Here is a 24,919-nt window from a genome sequence, read left to right on the forward strand (position 1 = left end):
GTTTGCTCTGTTCCTCATTTCTTGCAGCTGAAGCAATTTCCTTCTGGAATCCTCCCGAAGCTTCTCTTCCACCTGAAAGGATGATCAAAGCGTGGGCTTGCTGCTAATGTGATCATCATGCCCTCTGGGGAAACTCTTCTGGGGGGGCTAATGGCAGTGGGGGAGCCCCTGAGGGGTAAGGACAGCTGCAGCCCAGCAGCAGGGGTCACAGGCATGCACAGGGTGGAGGCAAACTCACAGGGAGTTGCCCCCTACGGGAAAGGGCCGAGCTCTGCACCCGGGGCTCAACTATGTTCTACCGCACACACCCATCCCAGCTCGGTCCCTAACAAGCCGTACGACACTCGGAAAGTTATTTCACTGCTCCATGACTCAGTGTCCTCATCCGTCAAATGGGGATGATGATACTAGTATCACTGCATAGAGTCATTGTGGGGATTCGATGTTTGGAATAGTGCTTAAGGGCTCTGTGAGTGTGTTGAGTACTGTTGTAACCTATGAAAGGTGGACGGGAATGTCCGCCGTACAGTCTCGTTCTAATAACTCGTGATGGGTACTTGGAAATGTTATGATTGGGTTTATTATCATAACTGTTTGTCGTTACCACTTTGAGCACACTCACTGGTGGTAACCTCTCTGGAGGCTTGCTAAAGCAATGTCTATTAAGAACTGCAGGCTGCCAAGGAAGGCATTTAAAGTGGAGAAGCTTGCCTACTTTTCCCCCCTTGCTTAGGTAACAGTCAACGCACGGTAAGCTTGGGAGTGCTCCACGCTACCCTTGGCTGGCCAGTGTAGGCCTCGCAGCTGCTCAATTCTTGGATGCACCTGCTGAGCCCTGGGCCCTGGCACTAACAGGAAATGAGGCAAACTCTCGTAAATAAATGGAACGTTTTTGTGCTGAAACAAATTCACAGGTTGTTTTTTTAGGGATCTGAAGAGGGGGATCACAGGGATGTAATAAAAGACCCAGAAAAGCCCTTAAGAGCTTTCTTCTGAGTAGTGTGGTCCAGTGGAAGAGCCTCTACCCAGCTCCGTTACCTTGGAAAAGTCATCTAAGCTCTCTGGGCCTTAGTTTTCTCCCAGGTCTAAACATGCTCTGACTTCTATGTCAGCAGCCTTTTTCATGTGCTGCAAAAGCCAAGTCCAGCCTTGGACTCTGCCCCTGTCTGTGTTCTGCATGAACAGCCCCCGTTCCCGTCCCCAAGCCTCAGAGTCACCCTCAGCGTCCGCCCTGCTCCCTGTCTCACACTCGGGGGTCTCACGCCTGTCCACCAACCCCTCTCACATGCAAGCTGGACTGTGACAACTGGCCTCCTCGCCTCGAGTTTAGTTTCTTCCAGTGCAATCTTAACGGTACTGTGAGAGTTACCCAGCTGTAAGGCAGCTCTGTCCAACAGAACTTTCTGCAACGGTACAGGTACTCTGAGCGAGGCTGTGTTGTCTAGTACGGCAGCCACCAGCCACATCTGGGGATCGAGCACTCGAAATGGGGATGGTGTGACGGAGGAACTGAACTAAAAATTTTAGTTAATTTTCATTAATTTCAGTGTAAACAGTAGCATGTGGCTGTTTGCTACGCCAGCGTCACTGAAGTCAGACGAACCTGGAGTCAGACAAAACCGACTGTGCAACTGGGCTACTTTACTAGTAACTAGTAGCCTTGACTTTCTCATCTGTAAAATGGAGAGGATGATTTCTAGATCACAGCGCTGTTGTGAAGATGAAGAGCTGAAATGTTCAAGGGAACGCCTAGTACGTGAGAAATTGTAACTATCATTTTCACCCTGATTACTGTCCACGAATGTCATTGCATCAGTCACTTGTTCAGAAGCCTTAGGAGCTCCCCACTGCCTGTGTGGTACAGAGCCCAAGCACCTGAACTAAGGCAAAACACCAAGCCAGGGATTCAAGAAGCCCCTACGAACTCAACGAGGTAAATAAAACTGAATCCACACCTAGATAAACCATAATAAAACTGCTGGAAATCAAGGGAAAAGACAATCTTAAAAGCAACCGGAGAAAAAGACAGATTATGCAAAGGTACAACAGTTAGGCTTACAGATGACTTCTAAATAGAAATAATAGGAGCCACAAGACAATAGTGACATATCTAATGCTGTATCTAATGTGCTGAAAGAAAAGAATTGCCATTGTAGAATTCAATACGCAGTCAAATGTGTTTTAAGAATGAAGGTTAAATATACATCTCCAGACAGACACACAGGCACATTTGAGAATTTGTCATCAGCAGAGCCACAATGAGGGAAAACATTAAAGGGTATTCTTCAGACACAAGAAAAATGAACCCAGGTGGGTGATCAGAGATGCAGAAAAGATAAGCAACAGTAAGGGTAATGTGTGGATATGATACTGACTATAGCAAAACACTAATAATGTCTTGTGGGGTATTAACTATCAAGAGGAGTTTAGAAAATGACAGCAATGGCTTATAAATCTGGAGGGGGTAAGTGAAGTTAAGGTGTTTGAAACTCCTTGCACTGTCAAGGAGAAGGGCATAATTATCAACTACTATTGCCTCTTGGTAAGTTAAGAATGCAGGGCTTCCCTGGTGGCGCAGTGGTTGAGAGTCCGCCTGCCGATGCAGGGGACATGGGTTCGTGTTCTGGTCCGGGAGGATCCCACATGCCGCGGAGCGGCTGGGCCCGTGAGCCATGGCCGCTGAGCCTGTGCATCTGGAGCCTGTGCTCCACAACGGGAGAGGCCACAACATTGAGAGGCCCACGTACCACAAAAAAAAAAAAAAAAAAAAAAAAAGAATGCACATTATAGTCTTCAGGATGACTACTAAGAAAATAGTAGAAGAGTGAAAAACTTAATTAATGTGTGATTTTGGTGAGTCAAGGATGAATGCTATTGTCTTACTATGACTAAAAGAATAGTAAAAAAGTGAAATATTTCCAAGCTAATAGAGGGGGAAAGTGGAATAAGAGAAAACCATCCACTCAGAAGGAGGCAAGAAAGGAGAGAAAAAGGAACATACCACAGATGGTACATCTGGTATTGAGCAAGAAGATAGATTTAAACCCCAGTACACGAGTAATTACATAATATAAATGGACTAAAAGTCAAAATTGTCAAACTGGATTTTGTAAAAATGATATGTTATTTGAAGGCATATGTCTAAACCTTAAGACAAAAATTGACAGAGAACATATGAAAAAGATATGGTATGAAAACTCTAACCAAGAGAAAGCCAGTGATGAAGCTAAATGACAAAGGAGACGTTAAGGGAGAAACACTACTAGAGATGAAAAGGGACATTTCATGATGATCTAAAGTTTTGCTCTACAGGAAGTATTAGGATTCTAAACTTATATGCACCTAGTAACACAGCCTCAAAATAGATAAAGCAAAAATCGTTCATATTAAAAGAAGAAACACACAAATGACAAACATGTTGAGATTTTTAAAAACATTCGCAATGATGGAACAAAAAGAAAAAAAAATCAATATGAGAATTTAAGTTGGAACAACATCATTGGCAAACTTGGTTTAATGGATCAATTCTTTCTTAGATAATTTCACAATTAAGATCTGAAGGCAGTCTAGGGTTGTGGTTACACACAGGAGCTTTGGAGTCAGGCAGACCTGGATTCAAGTTCTGCCACAACTACTTTATGCAAGTGAACTTGGATAACTTCCTTCACCTCTGTGAGCCTCAGTTTTCCCGACTGTAAAGTGGGGTTAATACCAGTATAGACCGCATGGGGTCATTGTGAGGATGAACAGAGATGATGCAGGTGGAGTGCTGGCCCCAGAGTGGTTCCCAGGCCGACCTGTCCCTGCCATACCTTGCTCTTTTCCCGCAGCGTCATCGAGATCAGGCTCTGCTCGGTACTGCTCCTTTTCAGCTCCACCCTGAGCTTCCTCATTTCTTTTTCCATGTCATGGATTTGCTGAAAGAGTTCCAACAACAGGGAAGTCAACTTCACAACTCATTTCATCCGGTTCATTAAGGCAGAAACCTAGTCTGGGATTCGCTTCATTCCTTCCCTTGGGGGACAATTCCACATCTTTGAGGCAAAGTAGACTTTCTTTCAACGGATGCAATGAAAGGGCTGGGTGAGGGAAAATTTGAGTTTCTTTTGAAGATCAGCATGGATCCTGGATTAAACAGTACAAGATACCTATCCACTCATTAGAATCTCTTTCCTTGGGGTATATTTTTGAGTTCAATCTAAATAAGGGCTGTTTGGAAGACACAATGGGCACAGTTTGGAAGAAAAGAACAATCACATTTTTCTTTTTTCTCATTTGAGGCAGAGAAGTGTGCTCCTGACAGAGAGAAGAACACACGTCTCCTCCCCCTGTCCCAGGCACCGGGCTTCCCAACGGATGGAAAACGTATGCCTGGTGATGTGCACGAGGGTTCGGGCCGGTACAGGGGGTGAACATTTACATTGAGTGGTCATCTTTTCATTGTATTCATTTTTATGTTCACCTTCCATACAAGGCCAGTGATACATTTGCTTTTTATTTTGGTTTTATGAATTGTTGTAAAATTGAATGTATTTAAGCAAAAATACTTCAAGAAGAGTTGTGTTAATAGCAGTGCCCAGGGCTGTGATAAAACTTGTGACAGTGGATCATGAAAGTCTGGGCATCACAAGTCCAGGGGTAGGGACCACGGTGAATTTCTAGCAGCATACGGTGGCCACCTCCCATCCCTTTCCCCAGGGGAAACCTGATGAGGGGCCTTGAGCCAACTGCCCAGAAAATCTGGGGAGAGTGTGTTTTCCATGGTCTTTTCACCCATCTCTTTGAGGCCAGCAAATCAAAGAATTAGGAGACTACATTAACAGACAAACACCCAGAAAGCCCCAGAGCTTCTGCTACCTAATGGGCCAAGGAACCACTCCAAAACCCTCAAGGCCACAATCTAGGCTTTCAGTGGACACCGAGGGGTCAGGAGGTTCAACGCACGGTTTTGCAGAGTTTTAACTCTTTCTCTTGGGCTTCCCACTTCTCCTTCTGGGCATCTTCCTTCTGTAACTCTTCTTTCAGCACTGAGCACTGTGGAGAAAAAGGACAAGGCCACGGGGGCTTGGCTGGGGGTCCCAAGTACCTGTGTTCACGCCCAGGAGTGTTTCCTGCTGTATAACCCAATCACACCTCTGAATTCTGAGAGGCGAGACCATTTGTGTGATGGGAGCACGGGATCCTGCAGTTGTTCCCAGTTCATGCCTCTCATGAGTTCTCAGGAACAGAGCGTCTAAATTCTTCTTCAAAAGCCAGCAAACTTCACTGCAGGGGAAATCCAGCTTTGTAGACTCTGGGTACTTAGGGTGCAGGAATTGGGATGTTTTCACGCTGTGACTGGTGAGGGTGGAGGGGGCCGAGGCAGTGAGCTGGGGTCCATCTTAGGGCTTTTGTGCAGGTTGCATCTCAAAGACACAACTGCCCCGACTGGTGTGGAGGGGTAAAAGGAGCTGTCTTGCCCGAGGGCGGCTTGGCAACAGGCATTAACGGCATAAGGATGGATGTGCCTTATTTTGACCCAGCAATTCCCACTTTAGGAATGTACCTTAAGGACAATGACTGGAGAAATAAGTAAATCTGTAGTTTCAAGGATGCTCTTCACAGAATTGTCAGTAACAGTGGAAGAAAAAAAAAAAAAGAGGAAACAACCCAAGTGTTGTTTAGAACAGCAGACCACTTATAACACTGGGTACATCCAGGAGAAAGTATGTAGCTTTTAAGACGAATGATAAGAGCGTTGATTTATTAGAATGGAAAAATAATAAGTATTTAAAAATTTAAAAAATGTGCATAGTATAAATTAACTATAAAATGATTGATTGATTGATTTCTAGGCAATATATAGAAACAAGACTGGAAAAACAGACATGAACATATTAACACTGATTTCTCAAGGTAGCATTTCCTCTCCTCTCTTTTTATTTTTTCTTCTCAATGTCATCTACTTATTTTTCTAAAATTAACACACATGATGTATGTCATTAAAAAAAAGGCATCTCAAATGTTCACAAGAGCAGTAACCTTGGTGGTAATGAACCCTTGTGCTATTGGCCAGCACAGTCTAGAGGAGAAGGGACCTCATTCCAAGGTCAACGAGGAAGGGGAAACGGGGACATAAATCATCCAAATGCATTTCAGGAGGTAGAAGAGCCAAGCAGGTGCTGTCTTTGCAGATTCCTTCTACTTAGCACCAGCTCTGCATCCCCTTCCCGTCCCCAACACACACACACACACACACACACACACACACACACACACACACCACATTAAACAGCTATAGCACATGCCTGGGAAGACACTCTGCTTGGGAGAAACGAATGCAGAGGGCTTGGCCAGGCAGCTGACCTCGGGCAGAGGCAGAAGAGCACAACTAAAACCAGCCTCCCACTTCTCGGAAAACGATTTTGTCATCCCCATTTCACAGATGGGGAAATGGAGGCCAAATAAGTTACAATAAAAGAAAGCTCTGGGATGGGACCCTGGTCTGTCTGATCCCAAAGCTCATGCAGTGCCTTTCACCAGCTCCAAACTGGGTATGGTACTACGTTCCAGGTATTACTTACTGTGCCTTTTCCTTGGAACCTCAAGATCTGTTCTCACCCCACCCCCATGCAGACCTAGCTATCGGGTAGCCTCTGGGAATCTCTGAGTTGCCACCTGAGATGAAAGCTTTGAGGTTTTACCTTGACTCACAGAAACAGGCACATCATGCAAATACTGAGAAATCTTATCCTATAGGGGCAGGATTCTAAAGTTAGCATTGAAGGCAAGATTTGCAAAGGGTCAAAGTTACATGTAAAAAGCTCTTTGCTTGCCTACCACGTCCATCTTCCCTAGAGACATTCCACACACTAGAGTCTAAGGAAGAAATGAGCGTCTGCGTGTTTGCATCTGGATCTTCAGACGTTCTGCTGTGAAGACAGTTATGAGAACCAGCGGTGCTGGGACCACGATGCAGCCGTGTGGTCATCCGTGCTCACAGGGAGATCGTATTCTGCTTAATGTTAAACTTTGCAATGGCAGTATATGCTCATAGGTGGGTTTGTTGCTGGGATTAAACAAACTCATTTATAATAGGGGTTAGAAAATGTTTGCTGGATTTGAAAATCTATTATGCTTCTTCTGAGCCACATACACGCTGTCCTTTGAAAGGCTTCAGAGAAGTTGGCCACCTGCCCAGCAGCTACCCTCCCTGTGTCCTTGGGCACTGGCCTCATCTCACCACCGTGTGTCATGTGACTCCACTGTGTCTGCTTTTCGCAGCTACAATTTGCTGATGACCCGACACTCACGCTGGAGCTGAGGGCTTCGAGCTGGTGATCCTTTTCTTTGTTCTCACTTTTCAGTTGATTCACCTCCTGTTGTAGTTGTTGAACTTGACCATCCTTTACTAACACGTCTCTTTGCAAAGATGACACCATCTCTGTAAAAGAACCAAACAAACCAAAACAAAAGACTCATGGAGGTCAAAGAGGCAGGAAGGATTATTGGCAACACCGTGGCTGTCAGCCAACGTTCGGACAAGACCTTCCAAGCCTGGGCCACCACCGGTGCCCGCTTAGAACTGGGGAGGCTTTTTCCAAGGGTCCCAGAGCAGGAATGGGAATGAGAGCAAAGTCCACGGAACAGGGTTTGAGGCTTCAGTGAGAATGAGGGGCAGTCAGCACCAGCGAGAGGAGAAACCTTTGGGGGCCCCTTGTGGGCACACGCCAGGCAAAGCTGGGAGGAGAGGCCACACCATGGGCCTTGGAAACAGAGGCCCAGCACACGGAAGGTCCAGGAATTCTTCTCCAGAGGCCAGGAGACGGGCGTGTGCCAGAGGGCACTGCTGGACACTATTGATGGGGTGGCTGTTTTCACAGTCCTCTGAGTTTGGACCCCTCTCTACCACTTATTAGCTTGGTGGTCTTGGACAAGCTATTTCACCTCCCACTGTCTGTCCCACACAGAGTTATTGTAAGGGTCAAATGAGACGGTATGTCCCAAGAACACAAAGTGGCTAAATTATGTTTGTTCCATGGCGCCTATGATTTTTCTCGGCAACCAGCTTCCAAAATGGCCCCAATGATCCCTGCCGCCTAGAATTCATGCCCTGTGTAGCCCCTCCCACCCTGAATAGGGCTGCCATGGGTAACCAATATGATACTGTGGAAATGACGGACTGTTTCCTCTCAGGCTTGGTCATAAAAGACACTGTGGCCAACTCTTTGCTCCCTCTTGAATCACTCACTCTGGGGGAAGCCAACTGCTGTGTTGTCAGGACACTCAAGCAGCCCTAGAGAGAAGCATGTGTGCTTAGGGACTAAGGCCTCCAGCCAATAGACACATGAGCAGCCATTCTGAAGGGGGATCCTCCGGCTCCCCCCGAGGCTTTAGATGACATGACTGATGCCCCAGCCGACATCTTGCCTGCAACTCACGAGAACTAAGTCACCCCCCGCTCAAATTCCTGAACTACAGAAACTGGGGGAGATAATAAATATTGGTTGGGGGTTTATCCATTACATTTTGGGGTAACTTGTTATGCAGCAATAGATAACTACTCCATTACTGTAGCATCATTTTTTTTAACATCTTTATTGGAGTATAATTGCTTTACAATGGTGTGTTAGTTTCTGCTTTATAACCAAGTGAATCAGTTATGCATATACATATCTCCCCATATCTCTTCCCTCTTGCATTGTAGTATCATTTTGAATAAAAGTGGGAAGAAGGGTGCATAAATGCAGTGGTATTGGGTTATCTCATACGGTTCTTTTCTTGAAAGAACATCAGGCCCAGTTTTAGTGGTAGGTTTCAATCAAGAATGTCTATGAAATAAAGCACAAAATGCTCCAGAATTTCATTTTAAAAATGAGCTTTGCCTCCAGGACACAGTTCAGTTACTTGGAAATCCCTCTGGGGCTTGCCACACTTTGAGTGGGTCCAGCCCATCTCAAGCGTTATCCCAACCCAGGTCTGTCCGACTCCCTGATCGGAGAAGGTGGGATCTGAGACAGGCTTGATGCTTGGATGAGGTTTCACTGGCCGACATACGGGAGGAAGGTGAGGACCAGCGAGTTCATCCTTCCATTCCTGGTGCCCAGAACAGCACCTAGCCTGGGGGAGGTGCTCAGAAAATATCTGAGGACATCCCAAGTGAGGGAGGAGAATAAGCAGAGACCTGGGGGCAGCAGGGGGTGGGGCTGGGTGTGATTAAGTTGCAGAGTGAGGCAGAAGAGAAGCACAGACTCATACAGAGATGGGGATTCACGTGCGACTCAATGCTATGCCTGGCTTCTACAGCTGTGGGCATGTTTCCTGCCACGCGCTGGCTGCTTTCAGAGTGATGTGCCCCTCCGAGGCTCACTGCCTCCTCCCTGTCACCTGCTTCTCTCCCTCCCCTCGTCTGTGAGTGGTCCCATCCTCTTCAGGTCTCTAGGCATGTCAGTTTTGGCTTAAAAACCTCCACTGGATTCCCAACACCCTTGGAATAAAAACCCAGACCCCCCGACCCTGCCCAGCCCCACAATCCCCTGTTCACTCCATGCAGCCTCTCTTGCCCTTGGCTTGTCCCTTCCCACCTGAAACAGGTCCACTCTAAAAGAAGGACATAGCGGTGGAGGATACAATATAAACTGGTTAGAATCGGCTAGGTCCAAGGGGGCATAAGATTCGACTTCCAGGGGAACTGGAGCCCCATTACAGGCTCATTGTAACACATGAGCGAAATGACACACGCACCAGCACCAGGACAGTTCCGAGGCTGACCATAAAGGTCAAAAAGAGGGTGGGGGGGCTTCCCTGGTGGCGCGGTGGTTGAGAGTCCGCCTGCCGATGCAGGGGACACGGGCTCGTGCCCCGGTCCGGGAAGATCCCACATGCCGCAGAGCGGCTGGGCCTGTGAACCATGGCCGCTGAGCCTGCGCGTCCGGAGCCTGTGCTCCGCAACGGGAGAGACCACAACAGTGAGAGGCCCGCGTACAGAAAAAAAAAAAAAAAAAAAAAAAAGTGGGTGTTGGCCCAATTCCTGGAAATCCCCGCCCCTTCCCCAAAATATTAGAGTTGTCCCAATCCTCCCACTCATTAGCCTATAAAATTACCCAGCCCATAAAAACTAACTGCCCCATATTTGGGGGCCTCTAGCCTTCTGAAATGGCCCACACTCTGTGGAGTGTGTTTCTCTCTAAAGAAATCCACTTCTTACTTTGTCTCTCACTGAATGCTTTCTGCGATGAGACATAAAGAACCTGAGTGAGCTTTATTAAGTCCCGAGACCAGATGCGTGATCTCGATTAAAAGATAGTGGGTTCTGACTGGGTTCGAGTCCTAGCCCACGGGTTCAAGTCCCACCTGAGTTCCATGGTTGCACACCCACTAAGCTGGTCCCCCTTGGCCTCCCCCCTTGAAGCGCTGGCCACCACGACACACAGTTTATTTTCTCCACAGCACCACTGCTCTCTGAAGTGGGCTTGTTTATTCATCCGTTTACTTTTATTGTCTGTCACCCCCCCCCGAATCTGTGAGTACAGGAATCTGACTGTCTTGCTTGGCTCTCCCTCCCCGGAGCCTGGAACGGGGCCTGACACCTAGTAGGAGCTCAAGAAACATGTGGAAGCAATGAAGGAATCCAGGGAATCAAAGCTCAGCTACAGCTGTGCGTTGGCTGCCCCTCTCCCAACCCAAGCCCTTTATCAGGCAACCACCTCTGATAAAATTAGAAAATGGTTTCCCTTAGGCCCAAGTGCACTCGGCTGAAATGGGTGAGACCATGGGTGCCTTAAAGGAGTGACCCCATTTTGTCCACGCTCTAGTTTGCACTCAGGCTGCTTTGTGGAACCACCCAAGCCACAAGGCGACCTGTGTTCTCCCTGGTGGGGCCAGTGCTCAGGAGACCTTGTAGCCAAGAGATACCATTCTCTCAAATATTTACCAGGCCCTGCCCTCGGAACTGGGTGGCAAGAAACCTCCACTGAGGGAGAACTCTAATGCACCGACACGGGTGATCCCTGAGGCTGCACCCAGGTCACGGGCACAGGTGTGCTGGTTGACTGGTGATGTCTGCAGGGGGAGGGCAGAAGCTCTGGGGCCTGAATGCAGAAGGGCCTCACCTGACGTGATGGCGGCCTCCCTCCTTAAGTTCTCGGCCTCGTGCTTCAGGGAGGTGATTTCTAAGTTTCTCTCAGACAGGATCTGGCACAGCACCTGGTTGTAGCCTTGCTGTAGGGCACTGATCTGTGGAAAGAGGCAACACACAGTCAGAGGGGGCCAGCCAGGCCTGCAGGACACGCCGGTACTTCTCCAACATTGGGCAGAGTCGGGTTGATCTTGGATCGGGGTGTTGGGGAAACCAAGGTTTTCAGTTGTCACTAGTGGAAGGGGCAGGAGGGGGCCTGTTCCTTCAGTGACCACCATGTCATCGGTCCTCAAGACGCGGACCTTATCTTTGTGGCCACCCAGGGGCTCCGGTGCTGCTGTCTTCCTATGACCTGTGGGTTTTCAGCCATAAATAGACCAGCTGTTGGTTCCAGATCATCCAGCACTGACTGGATGCACAGCAAAGTTCAAGAGCCGGGAGCAGGTTATGAAATGAATTCCCTCTAATGAGAATAGAGGGTAGTTTATACCTCACAGAACACTCCAGAGTTTACAGAGCCCGTTCACACATGCTACACTGATACTCGTCACAGCGTTGCTGAAGGCTGACGTTCCCATTAATGTGCCCATTTTGCAAGGGAGCCAGGTTGAGACTCAGAGAGGCGAGGCCCCCTGCTCGGGATCACGTGGCTGGTCAGACGTGGAGTCTGATTCAAACCCAGTCTTTAGTTGCCTGGTTCCTCCTTCCCAGGTGGCTCTAGGAATGAGCGTGAGAAGCTGGAGGCTGTAAAGCATGGCATGGACTCGGGAGCCGGACTGTGGCCTTCAAGTCCTGCCTCTGCCAGTTAACGGGCTTTGTGAACACAAGGAGGACACCATATTCTCTTTCCTTTTGTTCAGTCTGTACGCGTGGTGATGGTAGTCCCAACCTGATAGGATTGTTAGCAGTATTTTAATAAGTTAACATGTGTACAGGTGCTCAGATCATGCCTGGCACACGGCACAGGGGGATGAGCTGTGACGGTCCTCTCCTCTGACTACCCACGGGGTGTTTTTTAGTTTTGTTTTGGGGTTTTTGTGTGGTTTTTTTGCGGTATGCGGGCCTCTCACAGTTGTGGCCTCTCCCATTGCAGAGCACAGGCTTCGGACGGGCAGGCTCAGTGGCCATGGCTCACGGGCAGAGCCGCTCTGCGGCATGTGGGATCTTCCCGGACCGGGGCCCGAACCCGTGTCCCCTGCATCGGCAGGCGGACTGTCAACCACTGCGCCACCAGGGAAGCCCCTATCCATTCATCTCTTGATGACACTTAGGTTGCTTCCATATCTTGGTAATTGCAAATAATGATGCTCTGAACATTGGGGTGCATGTATCTTTTCAAATGCATGTTTTTGAAAACACGTGTTTTTGTTTTTTTCGGATTTATACCAAGGAGTTGAGTTTCGAGGTCATATGGTAGTTCTATTTTTAGTTTTCTGAGAACCCTCCATACTGTTTTCCACAGTGGCTGTGCCAGTTTACATTCCTACCAACACTGTACCAGGGTTCCATTTTCTCTAAAAATTGTAAATTTTCTTCCTAGGGGTAATTGAGATGGTAGTTCAATAATAACATAAGATCAGGTGAAGTCTAAAGAAATTTTAGAAAACCTGGATAAAGTAAGAAAACATCTGTTCGCTGGCATCTGAATGTTAGAGAGACACCAAGACATGTGGGCCAAGTTCTGGAGAGAAGGGAAACACAGACGCAAGCTTGACATTGGGTGCAGCTTTTCTCCTTGGGGCATTTGCGGATTCAAATCTAACAGCCTAGGAGCTGAAAAGCCAAGGAGTTCAAAAGACTCTAACCACAGAAGCTGCTGGCATCCCTTGACTTGTAGGTGCAGCACTCTAGTCCTGCCTCTGTGGTCACTGCCTCCGCCTCTTCTTTGTATATAATCTCCTCCTGTCTCTCACTTATAAGTACACTTACAGATGGCACTTAGGGCGAGGATAGTCTCAACTCAAAATCCTTATATCTGCAAAACTTTACCTTGTAAGGTAACATTCTCAGGTCCCAGGGATTAGAGCCTGAGATCTTTGGGGCCACCAGTCAGCCCACTGTAAGCCCTAAACGTCTTCTCTCCTGAGGAGGGTCTAGGCTGGGCAGAAACCCCGACAGACATCTACCAGAGGCCAGATTGAGAGCCCTTTTAGAAGGTCATTTCTCAGCTCATTTGGAACCTTGCTATTGCCTTTTTTTCTTCTTTTCTTTTCGGTACGTGGGTCTCACTGTTGCGGCCTCTACTGCTGCGGAGCACAGGCTCTGGACGCACAGGCTCAGCAGCCATGGCTCACGGGCCCAGCCGCTCGGTGGCATGTGGGATCCTCCCGGACTGGAGCACGAACCCGTGTCCCCTGCACTGGCAGGCAGACTCTCAACCACTGCGCCACCAAGGAAGCCCTGCCCTTTCTTTCTTCCTCCTGTTTGTCCTCAACAGGGGGAAGCATTAAGAGTAAATGAGGGGCTTCCCTGGTGGTGCAGTGGTTAAGAATCCGCCTGCCAGTGCAGGGGACACAGGCTCGAGCCCTGGTCCAGGAAGATCCCACATGCCGCGGAGCAACTAAGCCCGTGCCCCACAACTACTGAGCCTGCGTTCTTGAGCCTGCGAGCCACAACTACATTAGATATCCTTGACTTATTACACTCTATGCCCATTACTATTTTCACCACCTCCCTCGTAATGCTTGAACCTTGGCTATGACCCATTGTCACCTCTGGACAAATAGTTTCTGCTCTATTTTCTGTCTTCTGTCCTTCTGGGCCACTTCTATCTACCATCATTACCCAAAGAACTGACTTTACAGATTCTATATGCCAGTGTGTAAGACTTGCAGTGTTTCAAGAAGTATCTCAACTTCATGATGGTGATTTGGGGTCATTACTAAAGCACTCGGGATCATACATATTCTTTTAAGGTAGTTTTACAGGACAACACACATTGGTATTTTTCTCCTATTAACAGAGTAGGAAATTGTGGGTTGATGTGCAGTTATTTCGATTAAGAAAGCAAGATATGAACACTGCTTCTTTGCTGGGGTACTTGGCACTGCTCTTTCTCGTGCTGGGACATAGTTTGCGCCTTTACAGCCTTGCATCTAGGCGTACTGATCAGACTAATGTTTGGCTTTATTGGATACGTTGACCAGTCTGATTGATATTCTGGTACATACAGGGTACTTGGTCACAGTTTCTCACCTCTGAACCTCAGCTTCATCACCTGCAAAGTTCAACTAATAGCATATCCGCTTTGTGGGGTTTTTAGGGATTTGGCGAGCATCATAGTGCCTGGTACATGCTAGAGACTCAGGTGATGCAGTAATTACTCAAATGTGCATTTTCAGTGGATCCTTCCCACCTGGACAGGGTGACTTAACATAACAGCCTTGGGAGAGTAAGAGCAGGACAAACAGCAAGGGCAGCGTGGGCCAAGGGAAGGAGGTGAGAACTGACATGCAGGGAGCCCTCTTGCTGGTATCACCAGAGGGCCCATAGTGAGCCAGGATGTGGGGAGAGACTGGCCGCTCAGTAAGACCAGGCCAAGAAAGGCCGTGTGAGGGGGCTTAGCTTTTACGTTGTGGTAGAGGCCATCCAAAGGAGAAAGTGGAAGATGGGTAGGTATAGACTTCTCCCTTAGGAATTGTCCTCAGGGTCTGTTTATCTCCTGGCAGGGTGCGTTCAACGAGTTGGCCGCTCCAGCACATTCTACAGAGGACTGGCCAGGTCTGACCTTCTGGAGATACAGCCCTGACCTCCTGGCCACCTCACTGAGGAGAGGGCTCATGGGGGAATCAGCTTCACTCTGCATCTGTCCACCAGTCCTGCACCCTGGACTCCAGGACCACTCACTTGCAAGAGGCACATCCAGCTGCCAGAGGAAGTGACATTTCCTGACTCATCTGGCTAAGAATGAGCAGAGTATCGCTGACCACTCCAGGGGAGTAGATGCCACAGAAGATCAGGATGCGGACAAGCCACAGAAGATCAGAAGGAACAAAGGTCAGTCCACGTGGGAGTTCACATGGGTGCCTCACAGTCCCCAACAGGCCCTCGAGTTTCCCTTCCAGCCCAACACACACTCCACCTGCCCACAGTCACCTGTGCCACCATCACAGAGCCCCACAGAGCTCCAAACATCCTCAAACACACAAACTCCCTACTTATAAGCAAATGCCTGTGTGCCCAGAACCCTCCTGCTCCAATATACATGCACTACAAACCCCAATAAAACCACAGCCACAGTCTTGAATACAAAATCACACCCCCAACGGCCCCTGATAATCAAACACCTAAATCCTCATACCCCACAAAAATCCACCCAACCCCATATAACCCCTCAATGGAAACACACAAACCCTTCAACAATAGCCAAATATATTCAAACCAAACTCACATACTTCTTAATAGAAGACACAACCCCCCAAATCCAAACAGAACACATACAGTCCGCACACAGCTGTCAACATCCACGTATGTACAATGCCTCAGAAGCTGAGACAAACACAAAATACCATCAGAGAGACACAATGTTTCCAACCTTCTCCTAAATACTCCCCCCAGAACACACCATGACCTCACACCCCCAATACAAACATACACCCATCTCCCTCTTGAAATACTATAAACAGCCTCTGTCACATCCCCTGATTATACACACACAGCTGGCAGCCCCAATTTACACTGACAACCCCAATCTCTGCAAATTCCTCCACATCAAAAATACACTCCCTGGACTCTTACCCTACAGGATGAGCATGTGTATAACCCCTGCACTCTGAATACACACAGATCCAACACACAAAGCATTAAAATGCACACCCCTACCTCTTCTCAAATGCCTGCACACGTAGCCTCAAAACACCCAGAAGCCGCCCACCACCCAGCCACACCATGCTACACCAACCGTACACTCACAAAGGCACTCACGCCCCTCATCTCTCCCCAGATCACACATACACAGTCTCTACACAGCTTTACTATTACCCCAAACCATCCTATGCCCTAAACATACATCCAAGAGTTCCCCACACAGCCCTAACCGATGATAGAGGCAGCTGTACCAGGGGCATCACGGTACCCTGAACGGGCAAATGCCGCTGAGGTAAGTGCCTCCTATGTTGCTGCATTTCTTGCTGCTGTTGCAAATCATCCCTTGACCCCACCCAGGCTGACTGGGACACCCTAAACAGGAAGTGGCAGCATAGGAGTCAGGAAGAGGAAACTCCATTCCAGGTGCTCCCTGTCACCATCCATTGCACCAAAACATCAGATGACCAGCATGAACAAGAAACAGAGACATGTAACTATACCATGGTTGAAAGGCAAATTTTTCTAGAAAACATTTGTCCAAGGGAAGGGGGAGAAGGGTGCTCCCCCTAATTGTAGAGCCACGCGGTTACGATTCAAAGAAACGGCAGATACAGTCCAACAGGCGTGGGGCTGCATCCATGTTGTATCTGGATACGAAAAAGATAAGTTTTCGGAAGCCCCAAATCTCGCTTGCCGGTAAAGGCACATGGGCCCTGCAGCCCCATTGGCCAGGAACCCAGCAGAGGACCCTTAAGGGATATAGGGACTTCTGGGACCCTTACTGATCTCCACCAAGGGGTGGTGCCATCACACAGCTCCATCCTTCATGAGATGACTAACAGACCTCCCTGTATTGGCAGCTCTGGAGATCGGGGGTCCCTAATGATGTCAACTTGAGACCGCCCAAGCACAAGTTAGAAATTTTTGCTCAGGCGCTGCAGACTCTTCAGGAGACTGGAGTGATGGGTAGCTGTCACCTCTCCGAATCCTGTACCCTGACCTCTGCCAACACCTCTGCCTTAGGGACCTGGCAGATCCCTGGAGCGTGGCCCTCCTCTGGGACACTTGCCCATATACTTCTCTAATTTTCCTTGGGACACACATAAACAAATTTTCTTATGGCTCTCATTGACCACGGGAGCTCAAATTACAGTGCCTCCTGGGAACCCCTCCAATTATAAGCAAGGGCCACACTTTAGATTACAAGGCATAGTAGTCAGGGGAGTAGAAAGCATTCAACTTCCATTGAATGTCACTATTGAAACAATCTTTATTAAAAATCTTTTAGTGGTGGTAGCCCCTTTGGCCCTACCCTTTCCCGTTACAGCTATGGATGCCTTGATGTACTGCAACGCCATTTGGAACAAACCCAAATTCCTGGCCTTCCTGGTGGAAGCTGAAACTGGGAGCCCATAAGACTGCCACCTAAGACAGTAAATATCTCCCAATAACATGTATGACAGGGGGCTGTGGGATTGCAGCCCATAATTCAGATTTTAGGAAAAGAAGAAGTCATTAAACACACCATTTCTCCTTTTCAATTTCCCCATTTGGCTGCTATTAAAGCCTGCTATTAATGAGTGGTGACTTATAATCAACTACTGAAATATAAGTGCTGATCCCCACTATTAAGGCTCCCATTTCCAACACTGTCCAGTTCATTAAGGATATCCAAAGGGCTCCAGGGAATTACTTTGCTGTGACAATCTAGCTATTATGTTCTATTCAGTACCAGTTATTAAGGAGTCCCAGCTGCAGTCTACTTTTACTTCAGAAAGCACCCAGTATGTTTTAACCTGTCTGCCTACTGGCTATCTTAACAGCCCAGCTATTGCCCACAGTCTTTGCTGGCAAGACCTGGTGTCCCCTTGCACCGTCTGGCACTATACTGAGGTTCTAATCCACAGCCCCTCAGGAGACTGGTGCACAAGGCCCTAACATGGTTGATGACCCATCTATAACATACAGGTGGGCTATTTATTGCCCCACATAAAATTCAAGGGCTGTCCACAACTACTAAATTTCTGGGCATTAACTGATCCTCTAAAAGCCAGCTAATTCCTTTTGCAGCTAAACCTCAGCTGTTAACTATTCAGCCCCCCAACACACTATAGCAAGCCCAACACATCTTACTTAGGTCTCTCCACACTTTGGAGGCAACGAATACCACACTTGTCCATCATTCTTAGACCCATTTATGCAGCCACGTACAAACCCTCCATAGTTTACTGGCCAAGAGCTAAACAATAAGCTTTATAGCAGGCACAAAGCTCAATTAGTCAAGCCCTCCCACTGGTTCCCCCTGGCTGCTCCTTCTGGGCTGAGAATGGACTATGTGTCCCGGACCCTTTGGACTAACACAGCTCCTCCTAGCTGCCTGTGGGCTTCTGCACCAGACGGCTGCTCTCTTCACCACTACACCCCCTCAGAACCGATTTGGGAACTGGTTCCTTGGTTTTGGTCTTGGTTTTGTGTGCACTGATGCCAGACTTTGTTTGCGTCTTTTGCGTTTGGGTGTACAAAATGGGAAATACTCCATCAACCCTGAAGGAGAGCCCTTTGGGTGGGGCCTATAGTAGATAAATGGGTGTAACATAGCCCTGAGCCTATGACTAAGAAAGACATGTATACTATTGTAATAGGGTGTGGACCCAAAATATAGGATCACAAGGGCGGTAGCCCCTAAATGGCTCACTCAATTTTTATAGGATCTCGCAGTTAGAAGTGTTTTGCAAAACAGCAAGCTGCACCCGCAGTTGTTCCACCTGCCCACCCTCCCCCCATGCCGCCATCATATTCACCACCTCCTGTTTCCCCTACCCACGGGGATCAAATAGAAGTTTCTGTGTTAACCCCCAGAGGACAGGAGCCTGATTTAGTATCACCATCTAAGACTCCACAAGCCACCCAATTTGGACTGGGAGCCACATCCACAGCAGGGCAAGTTCCCTTGTGCGGACATCCTATAAGAGGCCAGGGGACTCCCTTGGCCTTGAGGCGTCCGATTCTAATTTCCCCACAGGAGCCCCGGGGAACTTTGACAGTGGGGAACGAGTTGATTGACTCTCCAATAGATACCACTCCCCAAACCCTCCCTGTTTATCTTAAGAGGCTTGTAAATATTAAACAAAGGGGAAACAAAGTCATCCTAGGAAAAACTTGCCTGTATCTTTGAGATGCAAATGTCCTTTCTGGTCTTCTCAGGAACTCTCATCTCTGCCATCTTTCTAAAATGCACCTTTTTGAAAGAGGGTAAAGTAATTTAGAAACTGACTTATCAAGGATAAATAAAAAACCTAAGTGTCTTTTCTGTAAAAATTCAGCCATCTAGACAAGTGAGTTGGATTTGTTCCATCTGCCAGAAACCTAATTTGAATCCAACCTCTTTTTGTAAACTGATGGGCTTCACATGGCTGTACCTGACTCAGTGCTGAAATTCTGAAATGACAACCATGACGTCTCTGTATGTTTGTGTCCTTGTATGTGTCTTTGTCTTTGGATAACATTGCTGAGGTTGATTTGTGGATGAGCTCTATTTAATTGGCTTAAAGAAAAGTAAGCACTTACACACCAAACTATTCTAAATACAAGAGAAACTGAGCTACATGAGCTTCAGGTTCATGTGAACTGGGAAATATTCAGTATTAATTAAGACCTGGTATTAACGTTCGTTTGTTGATCTAATTAATATAGACATGCTGTTAGAGTCATCAACATTAAGTATAATACTTTTATTGTGCCTAGGTTTAATATAAGCTAAATAAAATCTTGTTATATCTGTTGCAAATTTGTCAGCAAGGAAATAACTTGATGTGAAGAAACTTTTAAGGAAAGAAAATGCAAATGAGGTAAGAGCTTTAGGTGAACTTTTTAAAATACTTATAGGAAGGTCTATCTAAAATTAATCTCTCCAGATATTTGACCACTTGAAAGTCAGAATTGTGCTAAAGTAAGTGACAGAAGGTTTATGGAAAGTGGACCCTGAAAAAAAGAGTTCTGTACGTGGTCAGGACTAAGTTTAAAATAAGTTTAATTGGGTAAATACATTTTAAAAGTAAGCTGGTGCACAACTTGAATTTCGCTTTTCTCTCTGTTAAGAAGACAAGGTTTCTTAAGATTTTGGACTGCCTTTGATACCAGATTTTAAGTTTTTCTACCTTTTAAGAGATCTGTTCTGTACTTGCCTTTGAAATCTTTTATTGTTACTTTGGCTAAGTGAATAACTATTGTTTCACAGTGACATGGCATCCTATCTGTTTTAAACCCTTTTCTTATTTTTTTGACAAAACTTCCCAACTCAAATTATAATGAAGTTCCTTTGACCTCTAGCTAACTTTGGGGTGCTTCAAAGGGCCCCTGAAACACCCCAAGAGACATATTAACTAATTAGGTTGAATGACACGGGAAGTGTTGTCAAATAAGCAATAAATCTTCTTAGGTTCTATTGTATGCCAAATGACACAGGTATTCTACAGATTATATGGAGTTCCTAAAATTTGGTATGTCCTGGTAAAACGTTACCAGTCAGAATTCTCTTTATTAGCTGAAAGTGTTGCATGTCACCGCAGTAACCACGTTACTTTCTCAATTGCACTGTAATCAGATTTACACGTGCCTTCTTAAGTCTTTCACCATTGTACACAGTCATGGTTTCACTCTGATGCCTTTGCAAAAATGCTTCCTCTTCAACAAGATTTATAGAAAGGACCTTTGCATAAATACAAGTTTCTGATTTTCAAACCATAAAGGTGAACTGGGTAAGAACTTGAAGAATTCTAATGGGAAACCTGATGGCTTCATAAAGCTGTTAACAAAAACGATTAGTTGCACATGCCTGGGTAAAAGGGTTATAATTTTGGTTATAATTTTGGTTATAATTATGGTTATAATTTTTATGGTTTCTATCTGAAAAATGACTGTTTTCAATCTGTGTTTTCCAGGTGTAAGCAAAACGCTCCCCTTAAACTCATTATGATTTACAGTCATGTGTTAAATTATACCCTTGTAAGCAGAATTGAAACATTTATCTTTTTCTCTCTACCTGGGTGATCCTGCCAGTAGCATATGCTTGTCTCAAAGATTAAGCCATGCACGTCTAAGTCCGCACCGCTGGTACACTGAAACAGCGGATGGCTCACTAAATCAGTTAGGGTACCTCTGGTCGCTCGCTATTGCAATTGGATTACAAGTAGTTATACTGATCATTGTTCTTTGTTTCCAGATTGTTTGCTCTTTGTGTCTCCCTGCTGTACTGTGTCTTTGTTAACGTTACTAGCTGCATTACTTATATCCTGTCTACTTTATAAGATTGGTGTCTCTTACAGTACCCAGTATGGAACCAGGCCTCCAACAATACTTCAATGGCTAAACATCTTGAGGAAATAGACCACATTTATAACATGAAATAATTGTAATAGTGTGATTCTAGGTACAGGAGGAAGCAACAAGGGAAAATGTCTCCTGGATCATAATTAGATAGAGGATCCAGAAGATCTTTAATTAGCAATAGGGCCTAATCCAAAGACTAGCACCTGGAGTGGCATATCAAGAATTCTCCCCTGACCTGGGATGAGCCTCCCAGCGCTGTGGGACAAAATTTGATCCTGAAATGTCTCCCAAATATGGGTCAAAATCCTGACCAAGAGAAGAGGATCTGAGAAATGGAATATTTCCTGACACATCAGTCATTAGCGACTGCAGCCCCCCAACGTGAGCCGGTGAGCCCTGACGAAACTCAGGATATGAGAATATAGGATACAGGCCCCGGATAGCTGAGGCACATATCAAATGAATGACTTCAGTGAGCCCAGACTCTTGCATCTTCCCGTCCATAGAAAAGTGCTGAATTCCTTAACTTGAGATGCTGCCTCCCAGGCTTGAAGCCCTCAAAGTTCCCATCAAAGAGATCGTAACTCTCAACTTTTAGGCTGAGAATATTTTTTTAAGGCTACAGGTGTAAAGGACACACTTTCCAGAGAGGAACAAAAAAAAACAAAAACCCAACGTTTGGAACACTGGCACCAATGGTGGACACTCCCGGAAAGATCCATCTGATGAAGCAATTAGAAGGGCCGTCACCCCCTTTTATCCACAAGACTGTGGAATGGACATTGACAGTAGGGAATTGTAACAGGGAAGAGCCATATCGGACTCCACATTGGATCTGTTCCTTTTACTTTAACCTTTGCCTTCTGCTGCTTTTGTTCACTAAAAGGATACTGTCTGTACCTGTACATAATGGCCTGCCTCGGGGAACCCTGTCCCTCTGTCTGAATGTTAAACCAAAGTGCCTTTGTTCAGGGAAACATATGGACTCCTTCCACCTGTGGATGGCTACAATTAAGAAGAAATTAACACATCTCCTCCCCGAGGCTGGCCATTCCAGGGGCTATTCGCAAAACTTATGGCCTTCTTACTTTACCTCCTCATCTCCTCCCCATCTCTGTATTATAAAAGAAACTGGCACCCAAACCCCGATAAGATGGTTATTTTGAGACTTTACTCTGCCATCTTCTCGGTCTGCTGGCTTTCTGAATAAACTCATATTCCTTGCCTCAACACCTCATCTCCGATTTATGGCCTGTCGTGCGGCAAGCAGAGCAAGCTTGGACTTGGTAACATCTTTACTCAGGACACGGTGTCACAAAACGGGACACTGTTTTCTGTTTGTTTTGTTTTTGTTTTGGGCCGTGCCATGTGGCTCGTGGGATCGTAGTTCCTCGACCAGAGATCCAACCCGCGCTCCCTGCAGTGGAAGCTCGGAGTCCTAACCAATGGACTACCAGGGAATTCCCATGGGACACTGTTACCTGGCAGTCACGGCCCTCACCTTTGTGAGACAGAGGTAGTAGTGTAGCAGGATTGAGAACGTTGTGACGTTTAAAGATGAGGTGGTGAAAGCAGGATTTCACAGGAAGTTAATCTAGTGATACTTGCAGAGAAATGTTGTCAATTCAGCGTTAAGAAGACTGTGGACAAGGTGTGGAGTTTGCAAATAAACTTCATTTTCTAGAGTCAAATCTGCCAAGGCTTCCACTAAATTTGCAGTTGTGGCTATAACCTTAAGACACCTGAGACGGGCAAAAGCAACTGAATCAAGTTGTATGCTATAACAGGCAATGGGCCTGTGTTTACTACCATGCTCACACAGTTCTGCACGGCCTGATTATGCCTTTCATGCACAAATAAAGTAAAAGGTTTTGAATAACCTAAAGTTAATCTATTAAGTAGAGATCTCTTTTCGAACTTAAAAGGGCTAATATACTTTGCCTCCAGTGGAGATCTCACCTTAAAGTATCCGGATCGGGCTTCCCAGGTGGCGCAGTGGTTGACAGTTCGCCTGCCGATGCAGGGGACACGGGTTTGTGCCCCGGTCCGGGAAGATCCCACATGCCGCAGAGCGGCTGGGCCCGTGAGCCATGGCCGCTGAGCCTGCGTGTCCGGAGCCTGTGCTCCGCAACGGGAGAGGCCACAACAGTGAGAGGCCCGCGTACCGCAAAAAAAAAAAAAAAAAAAAAAAGTTTCCGGATCAACCTGAACCTGATCATTTGGGTAACCCTAAGGCAGGCAGCTCCTGCACTGCTTGTTTTAGCCTTATAAAAACCTGCTTGTGTTTATCTTCCCAAGCAAAGGCTTCAGGAACCAAATCTTTAATAAGTTCACAGAGTGGAAGAGGTAACAGAAAAATTTGGAACCTAGAGCTTGCAATAACCAGCTAAACCTAGAAATCCACAATGCTAGCACTTAGTTGTGAGTCTAGGAAGTTCCTGTATCAGCCTAATTCTCTCTGGAGATAGCGGAGTTCCTTCAGTGCTTAGATTACGTCCTAGGTAATGAACAGCGTCTACGGATAATTGTAATTTTTCCTTTGTGTTCTTTCTCAGCTAACTGTTGCAGCAAATAAATGGAATCTTTTATGAATGCCTTATGGAACCTTTACAGTAGCTGAGTACAGCAGGAGGTTATCTCCATATGGTAAAAAGGCTGATTTCTCAGGGAACTAGAGGGTACTTAAATCTTGGTGAAGTACTTGGGAGGAAAAAAGGAGGAGTCCCAGTGAACCCTCGAGGCATAAAAGTGCAGGTATATTGTTGATTGTTCCAAGTAAAGGCATGTAGATATTGGCTGTTGGGTCTCCGGGATGCTGAAGAAAGGTGAACAAAGGTCTCCAACTGTAAACCATTTCAAGTCAGTTCAAGCTTGTGACACAAGGGTGGCTAGGTTTGGAACAACAGGAAAACAGGGAAAAACTACTTTTATTAACAGCTCCCAAGTCCTGGACAAATGGCCATCCTGCCAGGTTTCCAACCAGGCAAGATTGGCATGCTGCAGGGACGAGTACAGGAATGATTACCTCCTGGGCAATTAGGTCTTCTACAATAGCTATGGGACCTTGTATGACCGCAGGCTTTAATAGCTGTTGAGGAAACCTAGGGAGAGGCTTAGCTACATCTATCTGAATCTTTATAGGTTTGCATTTTTTTATTCTTCTCATGTTAACACTGTCAGAAGTAGCCCCCAAATTTGCAGGCATCTCCATCCAATTAGGGAACTTTTGTTGAACTTCCGCTTTTAGGTCCAGGACAGATTGTAAGGAACATAACTGATCAGGTTCACGTTGATCAGGAAATTTTAAGGTGAGATCTCCACTGGAGGCAAAATGTACTGGCCCTTTGAAGTTAGAAAAGAGATCTCTACTGAGTAGATTAACTGGGGCTATACTGCATAGCAGAAAGGAATCTTGGTTGAGATAAAAAATTCTCTCTGAACTGTATTAGGTACTCCCACTATGGAAACATCCTCTTTACTCAGAGGGACCTGTTGTTCTTTGAGGGTGGGATTTAGAGTAGAAAGCACAGCTCTGGTTAGGGCTAGGGGTAGGGTGTTGAACGGTTAGGTAATTATGTTTACAGTTAGGGTTAGAGTTTAATGTAGATTTCAAAGTAAAATATGAGAGTGGGGTTTAAAGTAGAAAGCATAGCTCCAGTATCAACTAAA

General features: G+C 46.5%; 1 protein-coding gene across 1 annotated transcript; it reads right to left on the minus strand.

Annotated features, from left to right (window-relative positions):
* Positions 1 to 3,812: 3,812 nt before the first annotated feature.
* Positions 3,813 to 23,230, minus strand: LOC309797686 (forkhead-associated domain-containing protein 1-like; the record flags this gene model as incomplete). Its single annotated transcript, XM_082646134.1, has 6 exons — positions 23,210 to 23,230; positions 19,086 to 19,160; positions 11,091 to 11,214; positions 7,293 to 7,423; positions 4,945 to 5,034; positions 3,813 to 3,917 (listed from the first exon to the last, which is right to left on the minus strand). Coding segments are annotated over exons 2-6 (510 nt in total), but the record flags the coding sequence as incomplete, so codon positions are not given.
* Between the last annotated feature and the right edge of the window lie 1,689 nt (positions 23,231 to 24,919).

This window comes from Mesoplodon mirus, assembly GCF_964341445.2.
Source record: "Mesoplodon mirus genome assembly, contig: HAP1_SCAFFOLD_893, whole genome shotgun sequence".
Taxonomy (NCBI): Eukaryota; Metazoa; Chordata; class Mammalia; order Artiodactyla; family Ziphiidae; genus Mesoplodon; species Mesoplodon mirus.